This window comes from Hypanus sabinus, chromosome 5, assembly GCF_030144855.1.
Source record: "Hypanus sabinus isolate sHypSab1 chromosome 5, sHypSab1.hap1, whole genome shotgun sequence".
NCBI classification, from domain to species: Eukaryota; Metazoa; Chordata; class Chondrichthyes; order Myliobatiformes; family Dasyatidae; genus Hypanus; species Hypanus sabinus.
Genome location: NC_082710.1, coordinates 162,166,045 through 162,181,008, shown reverse-complemented (window position 1 = coordinate 162,181,008; position 14,964 = coordinate 162,166,045). Strand labels below are relative to the sequence as shown.

General features: G+C 43.2%; 1 protein-coding gene across 3 annotated transcripts in view; it reads right to left on the bottom strand.

Annotated features, from left to right (window-relative positions):
• Positions 1–13,131: 13,131 nt before the first annotated feature.
• LOC132394519 (uncharacterized) overlaps positions 13,132–14,964 on the bottom strand; it is a 180,151-nt gene continuing 178,318 nt past the window's right edge. For all 3 annotated transcript variants that reach the window (XM_059970785.1, XM_059970786.1, XM_059970787.1), the window contains one exon: positions 13,132–14,839. In XM_059970785.1, coding sequence (XP_059826768.1) covers positions 14,762–14,839 — 78 coding nt within the window. In that variant the 3' untranslated portion in view covers positions 13,132–14,761. The remainder of the gene's footprint in view (positions 14,840–14,964) is intronic.

Sequence of the window (14,964 nt, the reverse complement as noted above, 5' to 3'; positions counted from 1 at the left end):
CACCATACGCCTTCTTAACCACAGAGTCAACCTGCACAGCTGCTTTAAGTGTCCTATGGACTTGGACCCCAAGAGACCTCTGATACTCCACACTACCAAGAGTCTTTCCATTAATACTATATTCTGTCATCATATTTGACCTACCAAAATGAGCCACTTCACACTTATCTGGGTTTAACTCCATCTGCCACTTCTCAGCCTAGTTTTGCATTCTATCAGTGTTTTGCTGTAACCTCTGACAGCCCTCCACACTATCCACAACACCTCCAACCTGAGTGTCATCAGCAAACTTACTAACCCATCCCTGCGCATACTCATCCAGGTCATTTATAAAAATCATGAAGGGTTCCTGAACATATCCTTGAGGATATCTTTGAACATATCCACTGGTCACCAATCTCCATGCAGAATATGACCCATCTACAACCACTCTTTGCGTTCTGTGGGCAAGCCAGTTCTGGATCCACAAAGCAATGTCACCTTGGATCCCATGCCTCCTTACTTTCTCAATAAGACTTGCATGAGGTACCTTATCAAATGCCTTGCTGAAATCCATATACACTACATTTACTGTTCTTCCTTCAACAATGTGTTGAACCACATCCTCAAAAAATCCAATCAGTCTCATAAGGCACAACCTGGCCTTGACAAAGCCATGCTGACTATTCCTAATCATATTATCCCTCTCCAAATGTTCATTAATCCTGCCTCTCAGGATCTTCTCCATCAAATTACCTACCACTGAAGTAAGACACACTCACTTGCTTGAATAAAGGAACATTCACAACCCTCCAATCCTCCAGAACCTCTCCCATCCCCATTGATGATGCAAAGATCATCGCCAGAGACTCAGGAATCTCCTCCCTCGCCTCCCACAGTAGTCTGTGGTACATCTTGTCCGGTCTTGATGACTTATCCAACTTGATGTTTTCCAAAATCTCCATCACATCCTCTTTCTTAATATCTACAAGCTCAAGCTTTTCAATCCACTGTAAGTCATCACTACAATCACCAAGATCCTTTTCTATAGAGAGTACTGAAGTATTTATTAAGTACCTCTGCTATTTCCTCCGGTTCCATACACACTTTCCAACAGTCACACTTAATAGGTCCTATTCTTTCACGTCTTATCCTCTTACTATTCACAGACTTATAGAATGCCTTGGGGTTTTCCTTAATCCTGCCTGCCAGGGCCTTCTCATGGCCCCTTCTGGCTCTCCTAATTTCCTTTTTAAGCTCCTTCCTGTTAGTCTTATAATCTTCTAGATCTCTAACATTATCTAACTATCTGAATCTTTTGTAAGTTTTTCTTTGCTTGTCTCATTGGAACGTTCCTATGCAGAATTCCACAAAAATATCCACTGAACATTTGCCACATTTCTTCCATATTTTTCCTTGAGAACATCTGTTCCTGATTTAAGCTTCCAATTTCCTGCCTGATAGACTCATCATTCTCCTTACTCCAATTAAATGCGTTTATAACTTTATAACCTATCTCTCTCCAGTACTATTGTAAAGGAGATAGAATTATCATTACTACCTCCAAGATGCTCTCCCACTGAGAGATCTGACATCTGATCAGTTTCATTTCCAAAAGCAAATCAAGCACAGCCTCTCCTCTTGTAGGCTTGACTACATATTGTGTCATAAAACCTTCTTGAACACACCTAACAAACTCCACCCCATCTAAACCCCTTGCTCTAGGGAGAGGCCAATCGATATTTGGGAAATTAAAATCTCCCATCATGACAACTCTGTTATTATTATACCTTTCAAGGTTCTATTTCCCTATCTGCTCCTCAATATCCCTGTTATGATTGGGCAGCCTATAACTAACACCCAGTAGAGTTATTGACCCCTTCCTGTTCCTAACCTCCACCTACTATAGACAATCCCTCCATAACATCCACCTTTTCTGCAGCTGTGACACTATCTCTGATCAACAGTGCCACGTCCCCACCTCTTTTGCCTCCCTCCCTGTCCTTTCTGAAACATCTAAAACCCGACTCTTGAAGTAACCATTCTTGTGCCTGAGCCATCCAAGTCTCTGTAATGGATATCCTCATCATAACTCCAAGAACTGATCCACACTCTAAGCTCATCCGCTTTGTTCCCAGACCCTGCCAACTGGGAGGTAAACTGCCATCCTAGTTTCTTTCCTGTGTCACAGAATTGCCTGTCTGACCCCCTCACTATAGAGTCCACTATCACTACTGCCTTCCTCTTCCTTTCCCTCCCCTTCTGAGCCACAGTGCTGGACTCTGTGCCAGAGGCACGGCTGCTGTTGCTTCCCCCACATGGGCTGCTCCCCCCCAACAGTACTCAAACAAGAGTACTTATTGTCAAGTAAACGAGACTGACAGTCTGTTGACATTTGTGGTTGAATAATGGTAATGTGGGAAAAAGATGAGAGTACGAGGATAACAGTGGGACACCATGTTTTATTGTGAACGTAATGGTATTGTTGATGTGGACACACATCAGAAATAAGATTATGGATTATCATGTGCCCCAGGTAACTCAATCCCAGTGGATCTGGAGCTCTGAGATTTTCCATATAGACCTCACTCCATTCTGTGAATGATGACAACTGATACCACAACCATCACAATGCCAAGTGTTGCGATTGTTTCGTGTGATGAGGTTTAGACCTATAAAGAGTGTAAATTTTGTGCTTGTTATTGAAAAGGAGAATATTGGGTTTATTTGGAGGATTTAATTAAAAATGAGTTTACAGACAGTGGGATTGTTTCTTGTGATTATTCTCTATCTTTTTAATTTGTCAATAACCAAATATTTCATTATACCACAGAGCGGGATTGAGTTATTTACCATAATGAAGCTGTTATTAAACAATGCAATGAGATATCCAGGACTATTAAAGATCTTGTGGATTTAGTTAATGATGTTTAGCAGAATCTGTCCCTTTTGGGAGTGAAGTTTAAATGAACTGGTGTTTAAATGTTATTGGATACACCCTTGGATACGTATTGCTTCACAAGTTCTTATAGCCTTTTTAATGGCAACTTTAATAACCTAAGTGTTTGCATTCCACATGCCATTCTAAATCTCTTTTTGGTGATTTTGTTTGTCTTCATACCATGAAGTTGTGTTTAAGTACCATCGATTGCTGTTAAATGCCTTGATATATGGTATGAAAGTGGGTAACTTTTTATTGTGTTTCCTCATGCTTTTAAATCTTTATCTGTATAATTTGATGTCATGAGTGCTGGTGTCCTTTTGTCCTGTATTCACTCAGACATATAAACAGTACTGTGATCCCCAGAGTTTTCCGTGGATCAACAGGGGGAGATGTCGGCCATAGTGGATAAAACTGAACATAATACTCCAAGTTGTTATGGTCTGGTCCGGAGCCAAATTCCGGGCCTTGATCCCGTCCATGGACTCCGGACTCCAGGTCTTGTAGCCGTCCCTCCTGACACCCTTAAGCCCAATAGGATCATCTTGGCTTAAGAAGGTGCACCTGTTGCCTATCAGCTGGCAGATGGATATAAGGGACTCTGGGACTGCGCCGAGTTGGATGGGGTGGCTGGTTTCAAAGAGGAATTGGGCCAGAAAGGGCTGGCTGGTGAAAGTGGTTTGGAACTTGTTGAGGGAAAGAGAGTGGGGAAGGAGTGGGAATTGCTGGGAGGGGGTTGCCTGGGTCTGGTAATGGCAGACAAGGTGAGAGGAGGGGCTGAGGGAAAGAGAGTGGAGAAGGAGTGGGATAGGGATTTGGGATCAGAGGTAGGCAGCTGGGGAAAAATGTATTATTGTGAAGGGAAAAATAAAGGGAATAAGGAGATAGTGAGGGGATGGATGAATGAAAACTGAGACAAAGGGAATAAAAGAATAAGAAATGACAATGGAGAGGGTTCTGAAAGTGAGGAAGATGAACAAGTTCAGAGAGGAGGTGTTGTCATAATTAGGTTTAATGAGAAGGTGCATGGACACATGAAGAAAATTAACCTGTTTGTGCTAACAACAACTCTGGCAAATAAGATGGGGGAAATAGTATTTGCAAAAGTCCTTAATGATGGCAATCTATTGGTAAGATGTGTGAATGAGGAACAACTTGAGAACGCACTCAAGCTAAAAGAGATAGGAAAATGCAAGGTGGAGTATACAGGGAGGGTGGGAGCACAAAATGGCGGTTTTAAAGGAGTGATCATGGGTGTACCAATGAGTATAAACATGGAGGAGTTGAAGAGGAATATCAAAGGGGGAAAAGTAATTAATGTTCTATGACTGAAAACAACAAAGCAGGGAATGAAAAAGGAAAGTGAAACAGTATTGATTGAATTTGAAGAAGAAAGAGTGCCAAGGAAAGTGTTCCTGGGTTTCATGAGTTACCCAGTAAGGGTGTATGTGCCGAAGCCATTGAGGTGATATAATTGTCAAAGGTTTGGACACATAGCTAAAAACTGTAAAAGGCAGAGTAGATGTGGGGGTGATCATGAATATGGAAAGTGTGGAACAGGAGTGCAACCAAAATGCAGTAATTGTGGAGGAGCTCATAATGGGCGTATAGTGGGTGTGAGGTTATGAGACAGGAGAATAAAATACAAGAAATAAATGTGAAAAGAAAGATCACTTATGCAGAAGCTGTAAGACTGTCAAGAGAACAGAATAATGCTCCTAATGACCAGAGAGCAATAGGGATGCAAGAGATGCAGCGAAGCGTAAATGACAGGATTTATGTGGGGGGATAAAAGCTCTAGTAACATTCATTGCAGGAGTCATTAATAGTACGGCAGAGATAAAGTCAAAAAGTGACATTTCAGCTGGTGGTCAAAGCAACAGTGAACCATTTAGGGTTAGTAGGACTGACATGGGAAGAAGTGAGCCAGGAAATGTCATAGGTTGGTTAGTACTCATTATGGTGATTCTTTTGCAATGGAATGCAAGGAGTTTACTGGCCAATGGCCAGGAATTTAAGGGCTTTATTAAGGAAATGGTTGTAAAACCGGATGTAGTGTGTATTCAGGAAACTTGGTTGAAACCAGCTTTAGATTTTGTGATGCATGGGTATACAATGTTAAGGAAAGATAGAAATCTAGGGGGAGGAGGCGGTTGTGTTATGTTAATCAAGCAAGGTATACCGTATAGAGTACTGGAAAAAGGAGACGATCAGGAATACATAGTGGTGGAAATATGGGAGAGAGGGGAGGGAATGGTTATAATTAACTACTACAATCCATGTAAGAGGTTGGATTTGGACAACCTACTAAGGATACAAGGACAACATAGACATAAAGTAGTGTGGTGTGCAGATTTCAATGCTCACAGCACAATATGGGGGGATCTGATTACAGATTCAAATGGATTGGTAATTGAAGATTTGATGGAAGAAAAGGATTTGGTTTGTATGAATGATGGTAGAGGAACAAGGATAAACATAACACCAGGAACTGAGTCGGTATTGGATATTACGATAGTGTCTAATGTCTTGGCTGGCATTAGTAACTGGGGAGTTTGGACTGCTTCAGCAGTAGGCAGTGATCAGTACCCAGTTTTATGTTCAGTGGGTGAAAGAGTTGAAATAAGACCAGGTGGCGGAGTCCCAAAGTGGGTGTTTGGAAAAGCAGATTGGGGTAAGTTCCAGAAGTTAAGTGAAGAAGCATTGACAAAGATTGACATTTCTGGAAATATAGATGAATTAAACAGTCAGGTGACTTCAGCAATTATTAAGGCAGCGGAAGGATCTATACCCAGGGGTAAAAATAGGATGAATAGAAAACTAGTGCCATGGTGGACAGAGGAATGTTGTCAGGCTGTAAAAAACAGAAATAGAGCATTCAGGCTAGTTAAAAGAACCCATAATATGCAGCATTCAATTCAATATAAGAAGCACAGGCAGTGGTGAGAAGAACTATACCTCAAGCTAAAAAGGCAAGTTGGAGGAGTTTTTGCAACAAAATAGGAAGAACAAAGCCTGTGGGAGAGGTATGGGGAATGATTAAAGGGATAGGGGGAGATAGAAGGGATTGGGAGTATCCAGTAATGATATCTGAGGAGGAAACAGCAGTCTCCAGCAGGGATAAGGCTGAGATCATGGCCAAGTCATTTGTAAAGATGCATAGTTCAGAAAATTAGTCTGAAGAAGGGAGAAGGAGAAGGGAAAGAACAATGAGTCAATACCCAGGTGTGTTAAATAGGAGGAAAGAAACAGATGATATAATTGATGATCCATTTACTTTGGCAGAGATGGTGAGAGCAATAAAGAGATCGAGACCAACCTCCCTAGGGAAAGATCTAACATGCTATGTTATGCTACAAAATCTAGGAGAAGGAGCGCTCTTGAAGTTACTGTATCTTTATAACAGAGTGTGGGAGGAGGGAAGATTAACAAGTGCATGGAAAGAAGCCGTAGTAATTCCAATAAGGAAACCTGGCAAGGATCCGTCAAAACCCACTAGCTATGGGCCAATAGCACTAACATCAAATATATGTAAGATAATGGAAAGGATGGTAACAGACAGGTTATCGTCTGATCTTGAGAAGAGAGGAATGCTGGCAAGTTATCAGTGTGGTTTTCGCAAGGGAAGGAATTCCATGAACTCAGTGATAAGGTTAGAGACTGAAATAAGAAAGGCCCAGGCAAATAAAGAATCAGTAGCTGCAGTGTTTTTTGACATTGAAAAAGCCTATGATATGATGTGGAAGGAAGGATTATTAATTAAACTGCACAAGATGGGGGTTGGGGGGGAGAGTTTTTAATTGGATTAAAGATGTTTTGTTTGGTAGAAAAATTCAAGTTCAGATTGGATCAGAATGATCAAAACGGTACATAGTGGGAAATAGCACACCTCAGTGTAGTGTGATTAGCCCGTTACTTTTCATCATTATGATCAATGATGTCTTCACAAAGGTACCAGTGGATATAGGTAGGTCACTGTTTGCGGATGATGGGGCCTTGTGGAAAAGAGGCAGGAACATGGAGCATATTATCAGGAAACTACAAGGAGCAATTGATGAAGTGGTGGAGTGGGGTTATGACTGGGGATGTAGATTTTCAGTGAAAAAAAGCTCAAACTGTATTTTTCACTAGGAAAAGAATTGAAGTCGGGAAGAAGTTAAGGATGTATGGGATTGAATTAGAAAGGGTTGGATCATTTAAATTTCTGGGAGTTATATTTGATTCACGATTAACATGGGCAGACCATATCAGGAATGTTGAGGAGAAATGTAAAAAAGTAATAAATGTGATGAGATGTTTGACTGGTAGGGAATGGGGAGCAAGTTGTTCAGCATTAAAGAGAATGTATGTGGCTTTAGTAAGATCTGTGTTGGATTATGGAAGTGTAGCATATGGATCAGCAGCTAGGTCTCTTATAAGGAAACTGGATGTGATTCAGGCTCAGGTTTTGAGAGAGTGCAGTGGGGCTTTTAAAACATCACCAGTATCAGCCCTGCAGGTAGAAATGGGAGTAATGCCTTTGGAATTAAGAAGGATGCAATTGGTGGTAAACTACTGGGTTAATTTGCAGGGGCACAATGATTCTCACCCTGATAAAGGAGTGTTGCAGGAGCCCTGGAAAAATGGGAGGTTTCAGAGGGAAAACTTTAGTTGTTAGGGAATGATATTGCTAGAGAATGTGGAGTGTTTGATCTAAGGATAAGTCCTTCAGTAGTTTATCCGGTTGTAGCTCCATGGAAGCTTGTAAGGCCTGACTTAGACTGGCATTTGTTAGAGGTAAAAAGGAAAGGAAAGTATAAAACTGATTTGGTAAGTGCATTTAACTGTCATGTGATGGAAAAGTATAGTGATTATACTCGGGTCTATACAGATGGTGCTAAGGAACCTGAGACAGGAGTGACAGGGTTTGGGGTGGCTACACCAGCAAAGCAATTGCAATCCTCAGAAGAACATCTGATAAGTTAGTGGTGTATACAGTGGAGATGATGGCAGTGTTGGTTGCGATGGGTGGAGAAAACTAAACTAGTCACAGCGTTGATATGTTCAGAGTCATCCTCAGTTCTAGCAAGTTTAAGGTCTTCTCACTCAAACAGCTGGCAAGATGGACTTCATGAAGTCCTTCAGTCAGTCACAAGAGTTGCAAATCAGGGAGGTCAGGTTAAATTTCTACGGGTTCCAGCTCATGTAGGGGTGAAGAGCAATGAAAGGGTGGATGTGTTGGCAAAGAGGGCATTAAAGAAAGAAAATATAGAAACGCACATTAGTATCAGTAAAGCAGAGGTTAAGTGTGTAATCTGGGAAAAAATTAACCAAATGTGGCAAGAAAGATGGGACGGGGGGGGGGGGGGGAAAGAGAGGCATTAATATCAAATACAAAAAAGTGTTGCAGGTACTAGGGTAGGAAGTAGATACAGAAGAGAGGAAATTGTGTGGACCAGGTTAAGGCTGGGGCACTGTGCACTAAACCAAACACTGAAATTGATGGGGAAACACCAGACAGGACTGTGTGAGGAATGTCAGGAAGAGGAGTCAGTAGAACATGTAGTTCTGAGTTGCAGGAAGTATGGGATACAGAGAGAGATGATGAGAATTAATCTAAGGGAATTGGGGGTGCAGGAATTCACATTAAAATGATTCCTGGGCATGGGTGAGAGAGCACAGGTCAGGGTACTTTTAATTTTCTTAAGGGATACAGGGTTTTTTTTACAGGATATCTATAAACAGAAATAGGGTACTAGGATGGGGAGGATAAAGTGTAGGTTAGGGTATGTGGTAGGGTAGGTTAGGTAAGGAGAGGGGAGGGAGGGGGAGAGAGAGAGAGAGAGAGAGATCTCTCTCTCTCGCAGGGTTGTCCTGCCTGCTTGTATGAGATGGTTTGCCGTGTTTTGTCTGATTGGCTCTGTCTGTTCCAGTTCTCCTGGCTTGGAGGACCCACGGCTTCATCCTCAAGTTCTGTGAGTCAGCCTTGGAGTTACCCTGGACCAAGTTCCCTTCTGATCCCTTGCCTCTGTTGGGTAGCTGGCTGGACTGCTGTTGCCTGGTGGGGGACTCTGTCCCTTTCCTACCCCTCACCTCTGATTGGGTGGTGCCTGCTACCTGTCCAGGTGTCCAGTGTCTTGCCTGGGCCTCTGTTCCTGCCTGGGAGGTGGCCCTGCCCAGGAGTTATGTGGCTGCCCAGGGGGCTCTCCTGCCAAGCCATGGACTCTGGGACCCAGCCAAGCCACGAACTCTCTCTGAACCCCAGGATTACCTAGCACGCCCTGGTCTCCCCATCTGGTTCTATCCTTTAGTTATTCCTGTCCTGCCCCTAGTACTTCAGTGCCTGTGTCTTGGACTTGGGTCCAGCCTCCTGTCCCCTTGTGACACGTGTGGTTTCATGAGTGCATTAGGGAGCCTTGACATCACATGTCACACAGGGGCTCTTGTACAGTATTCTATACCTGGAGAGATGAATGCCAACATTGCATACGCCTTCTTCACATGGGCTCCTATCTTGCTAAGCAACCTCATGTGTAGCACCTTGTCAAGAGCATTCTAAAAATCCAAGTATACTACATCTACTGCATCTACTTTGTCTACCCTGCTTGTAATTTCCTCAAAAAATTGCAGGAGGTTAGTCAGGCAGGATTTTCCTTTCAGGAAGCCATGCTGGCTTTGGGCTATCATGTCATATGCCTCCATGTATTCCATTATCTCATCCCTAACAATCAATTCCAACAGCTTCCCAACCACTGATGTCAGGCTAACAGGTCTATAGTTTCTATTCTGTTGCCTCTCACCCTGCTTAAGTAGCGGAGTAACTTTTGCAATTTTCCAGTCATCCAGGACAACGCCAGAATCTATTGATTCTTGAAAAAGCATTGTCACTGCCTCCACAGTCTCTCTAGCTAATTCCTTCAGAACCCAAGGGAGCATTCCATCACATCTAGGAGATTTATCCACCCTTAGACCATTACCACCTTCTCAGTCATAATTTTCACTGCACATACTTTACTTCCCTGACACTCTTGAATGTCTGATATACATCAGGTGTCTTCCACTGTGAAGACTGATGCAAAATACTCACTCAGTTCCTCTGCCATCTCTGCTTCTCTCATTACAATATCTCCAGTGTCATTTTCCATTGGTCCTATATCTACCGTCAACTCTTTTACCCTTTGTATACTTAATAAAGCTTTTACTATTAGTTGCCAGCTTCCTTTCATAATTCATCTTTTTATTCCTAATAACCTTCTTAGTTTCCTTCTGCAAGTTGTTAAAAGCTTCCCAATCCTCTATCTTCCCACTAGCTTTGGCTTCCTTGTATGCCCTCTCTTTTGCCTTTAATTTGGCTCTGACTTCACTTGTCAGCCATGGTAGTGTCCTCCTTCCATTCAAAAAATTCTTTTATTTGGAATATATCTTTCTTGCACTTCCCTCATTTTTCACAGAAACTCCAGCTATTCCTGCTCTGCTGTCCTTCATGCTAGTGTCCCTTTCCAGTCAACTTTGGCCACTTCCCTTCTCATGGCATTGTAATTTCCTTTATTCCACTGAAGTACCGACACATTGGAATTTAGTTTCTCCTCACAGTTCAAAGTGAACTTGATTGTATTGTGATCACTGTTCCTTAAGGTTTCCTTAACCTTAAGCTCCTTTTTCAGCTCCCGATCACTGCACAACACCCAATCCAGCACAACTGATCCCCCAGTGGCCTCAACAACAAGCTGTTCTAAAAAGCTATCCGTAAGACATTCTACAAGTTCTCTCTGCTGAGGTCCAGTACTGGCCTGGTTTTCCCAATCCAATTTCCTGTTAAAATCCCCAATGATAATCATGATATTGCCATTCTGACACGCCTTTTCTATCTCCTGTTCTAATTTATAATCCACATCCCGGCTGCTGTTTAGAGGCCTGTATGAAACTGCCATTAGGGTCCTTTTACACTTGCCATTACTTATCACAACCCATAGAGACTCTGCACCTTCCGATCCTGTCATCTCTTTCTAATGATTTAATATTTATATACAGGGCTACACCACCCCCTCTGCCTACAGCCTATCTTTCTGATGCACTGTATATCCTCGGACATTCAACTGCCAATGGCAGCCATCATTCAGTCAGGTTTCAGAGAGGGCCGCAATGTCATACTTGCCAATCTGTAGCTGAATTTCAAGATCGTCCATTTTATTTCATATGCTGCCTGCATTCAAATACAACACTTTCAGTCCAGTATTTGTTGTTTTCTGTTTTAACTGCACCACACCTCTATTGCCCTGTAACTCATGCCACTGGCTGTGATTGTGCCTCATCTCCTGCCTGTATTTTCTATTATCTCTGTTGCACACTATCTTTGACTTATTTCTGTTTCCTCCTTCCTCAGCCCTCTCAGTCCGGTTCCCATCCCCTGCCAGATTAGTTTAAACCCTCCCTAACAGCTCTATTAAACCTGCCTGCTGGATATTGGACCCCTTTGGGTTCAGATGCACGGGCAGCTCCCACAGGTTCATTGACAGATCAGGGTCAGGGCCCAGTGACTGGGACCCTTCACTGCTGCAGCTTTCACTGTCTTTGTGGAGTTTGATCTTCTGCCAGCTCCACCATTGAGGTCTTAGTTGGATCGTTCTTTATCTGGAACCTTCCCTTTGTCATCATCACTGTGGTGACCATACCAGGAGATAAATTCCAGATGGCGTCGCTCTTGGGATCTCCATCACCAGCCTCTCCATGACAAGGTGACGATCCTCGGAGAAGGATGTTGTACTAACGAGCCGCTTGCCTCTCCCTCACAGGTGGGACTGGCAAAGATCTCACGAACCTCTATGAACAAAGGAAGAGGTGCGAATTTCCCAGAGACTTGGCCTTCAATGCTCCTCAGAGACCAACGAAATGGACTGCACTTATACAGCACCTTCAACACTAAGAGGATGCCCTGTTTGTAACTTGTGGGCCATTATAAATGTTCAATGAGATATAGACCTTGTGATAAAAACTCTAAATATCATCTTTGCCTTTACACTCTGGGCGACAGGAGAAGGAATCTACTTGGTGATCTCTTTTAAAATTTGCCTTCTAATAACTAAATTTAAAGCTGCCAACTGCAGAGTTAGAAACAGCCGACAGTCAGGCGAATGGTAGTGAACTGGAGCAGTGGGTGGATGGACTGCAACGATTCGAAAACATCGAGTGTCCCTTCCATTCCAGGAAAATGGTTAAATCCCTCCTTGTAACACGGACATGCGCCGGAATACAACGAGCTGCAGTTATAGTTTGAGCTGTTAGACTTTTTGTTTTATTTTCCTGTGTCCCACTGGGCAGGTATCCAGATTTCTGTTCAAAGGGGGCTCAGTTCAGCCCCATGAGAATAATGTGAATATTTTCTGGGATATTTGTAATATGATGCTTTATTGGTCCCTGCAAATGAGGGCAATGTCTGGGGGCTGGGATGATTAAACTCCAACAACCACACCCACCTCCCTTTGTGTAAAGTGTGGTTCCAGTCAATGGGTTCAATTAACTTTGACTCAACTGTAAATGAAAATCTTCCTCCTGACCACTCTGCAGCCTCCCAGACTCGATGTTCAACATCAGACAGCCTGTTGTCTCCAATTCTCTCAGAACCGTCAGTTCTGCTGCAGCTCATCCATTTGTAACATTGACTCAGTTTTTCTCTCTCCATTCACAGGCCTGCTGGGCATTTCCTACAGCTCTGCATTTCACAACTTTTACATCCCTTTGTGTGTGCTCCTCTCCCTCACTGTAGAGTTTTATGTTCCTTTGTTCATGTTCCACCTCCCTAATAACTTCATTCATTACAAACCCAGTGACCTCATCTACAACGTACCCCACGAGAACTCTGACCCTTTGTTTTACCGACCCCTCCATCCTCCGTGTAATTTAAAACCAACCAGTTTTCAATCTTTCCCAGTTCTGACGTCTTCAACCTGAAACATTAATTCTGTTTCTCTTTCCACATTTTTGCCTGAACTGCTGAGTGTTTCTAGCATTTTCTATAGCATGATAGCATATTGGTCAGCACAACGCTTTATGGTACCAGCAACCCGGGTTCAATTCCCACCACTCTCTGTAAGGAGTTCGTACACACTCCCTGTGACTGTGTGGGTTTCCTCGGATGCTCCACTGTCCTCCCACAGTCCAAAGGTGGGAGGTTAATTGGACATTGTAAATTATCCCAAAGTTAGACTGATCCCATTAAAGAATTATCACCAACAGCAAAACAGAAGTGGTTTATTTAATCAGTAATGGCACAGAAAGAAGCATCAGGCAACATGTTTAAAATACAAACGTACACATGTACATAAGAGTATAGAATTAAAATATTCCAAAATCACCCTCCAATACAACATTCAAACTCAGAGTTTTACTGCAGTTTCACTGCTCACTGTACAGAAATGGGAGGGACTTTGTGAGGAAATGCTGTAACTGGTATTGGTACTGGGGAAAATCACAATCTTTATGGGATTTCTGATGACAGCATCAGTGTAACAGCCAGAGCAGTTTTAATACTTGTACAAAATGGGCTTAGATTCACTGGTTTAGTCTGATATAACAACACAAAGGTGGGGTGGAGTCTACACACTGTCCTCAGTTTAACTAACAGCAGACCATCTGGGCAGGAAAATGACAAATTTGATGCAGATCCCACAATGATTGCAAATGGGATCAGTGGAGAGGGGTAACAAGGTCAGCATGGACTTGGTGGGCCGAAGGGCCTGTTTCTGTGCTGTGTGACTCTGTGACCCTTCTCAGGATGGCTCAGGAGTAATAGTTGGATGTTTGTAGATTGATGAAGAAAATGCTCATCACTGATGTGTCACTCCGAGTTGGATGATGCCGGCCTCATTATTATACTCAGGGTTAACGATCCGTGTATGAATGGGGATTATTGTCCTGAAACTGTAGCCGGGTGATTTCATTGCACAGATTCCAGGAACTCCAGTTCCAACTGACTCCTGCGAGGGTACAAAGGGTAACTCCTGAACACTGACGTGATGGAAGAGCAATGCCATGGCCGAGAGTGAAAATGGTGACATCGGGATGTTCAGTTTGATCTCTCTCAGCTGCCAGCACTTCACCTCTCTGCTACGACAGGGGAAGTCAGCCTCGATGGCACAAACAAATACAAGCAATAGGAAGTGCTGCTGCTTCACAATCAGATTGGAAATGATGGGAAAGGAGAGGGACTCAGAGAGACCTTGTCATTCTGGAGGGGAACATTAACCACAAGAGGTGCTTGTTGTACAAGGGGCCTTGGTGACCCTCCAGGGCTCCAGCCAGGCAGCAGCAAGGAGTAAAGTGTGAGAGGTGGTAGAGATCAGCAATGAATGATCCCGAGGCGAGGAATCTGAGAGGCAGTGATCTTGTCACAAAACAACAAATTTCATCTCATAACACAGTGACAATAAACCTGATTGTGGTTGTCTTCATCAGGCAAAGCAGTTCAGCTGTGTGTGGGAGCTGCATTTGATGTCCCAGATTGCAGTCAGGACTGTCTTCTGAAGCACATATTATGTAGTTATTGCACCTTCTGGAGATCTAAATCAGAGACAAACCCATAAGGTCTTGTGGACCGAGCCCCTCTGGGCTCCTCTTACATGGTTCCTTAAAATGATTCCGGTGCCAATGAGAATTTTGCCAGGTCATCAAGGATTGAATTTCTCACCAGAAGCTGAGAGCTGAAATGAGTGCAGTGTTGTTCTCACTCAGGGTGAGACAAGTTACAGCTGCAGAGCACCATGTTCCCACTGTCGGAGGGAAGGATTTTCCAGGCTCCAGTCTACAGCAGGGACACAGAACCTGCCCTCACAGTCACCTCTGGAACTGAAGGCTGCCGTGTCCCTTCTAACAGACCGCATGATTTTCAGGTTCAGCTTCATGACCTGGGCTGAGAGTTTGTAATTCCTGCACTTCTCCACAATCCTAAAATGGACAGAAAGTGGTGTTATAAATACTGCAGGAAGATTCCAGTGCGTTTATACATGTGTGAATTGAGAGAGGGGGAAATAACAGTGAATTTACAAACTATTTTCAAGAAAACTGCAGGA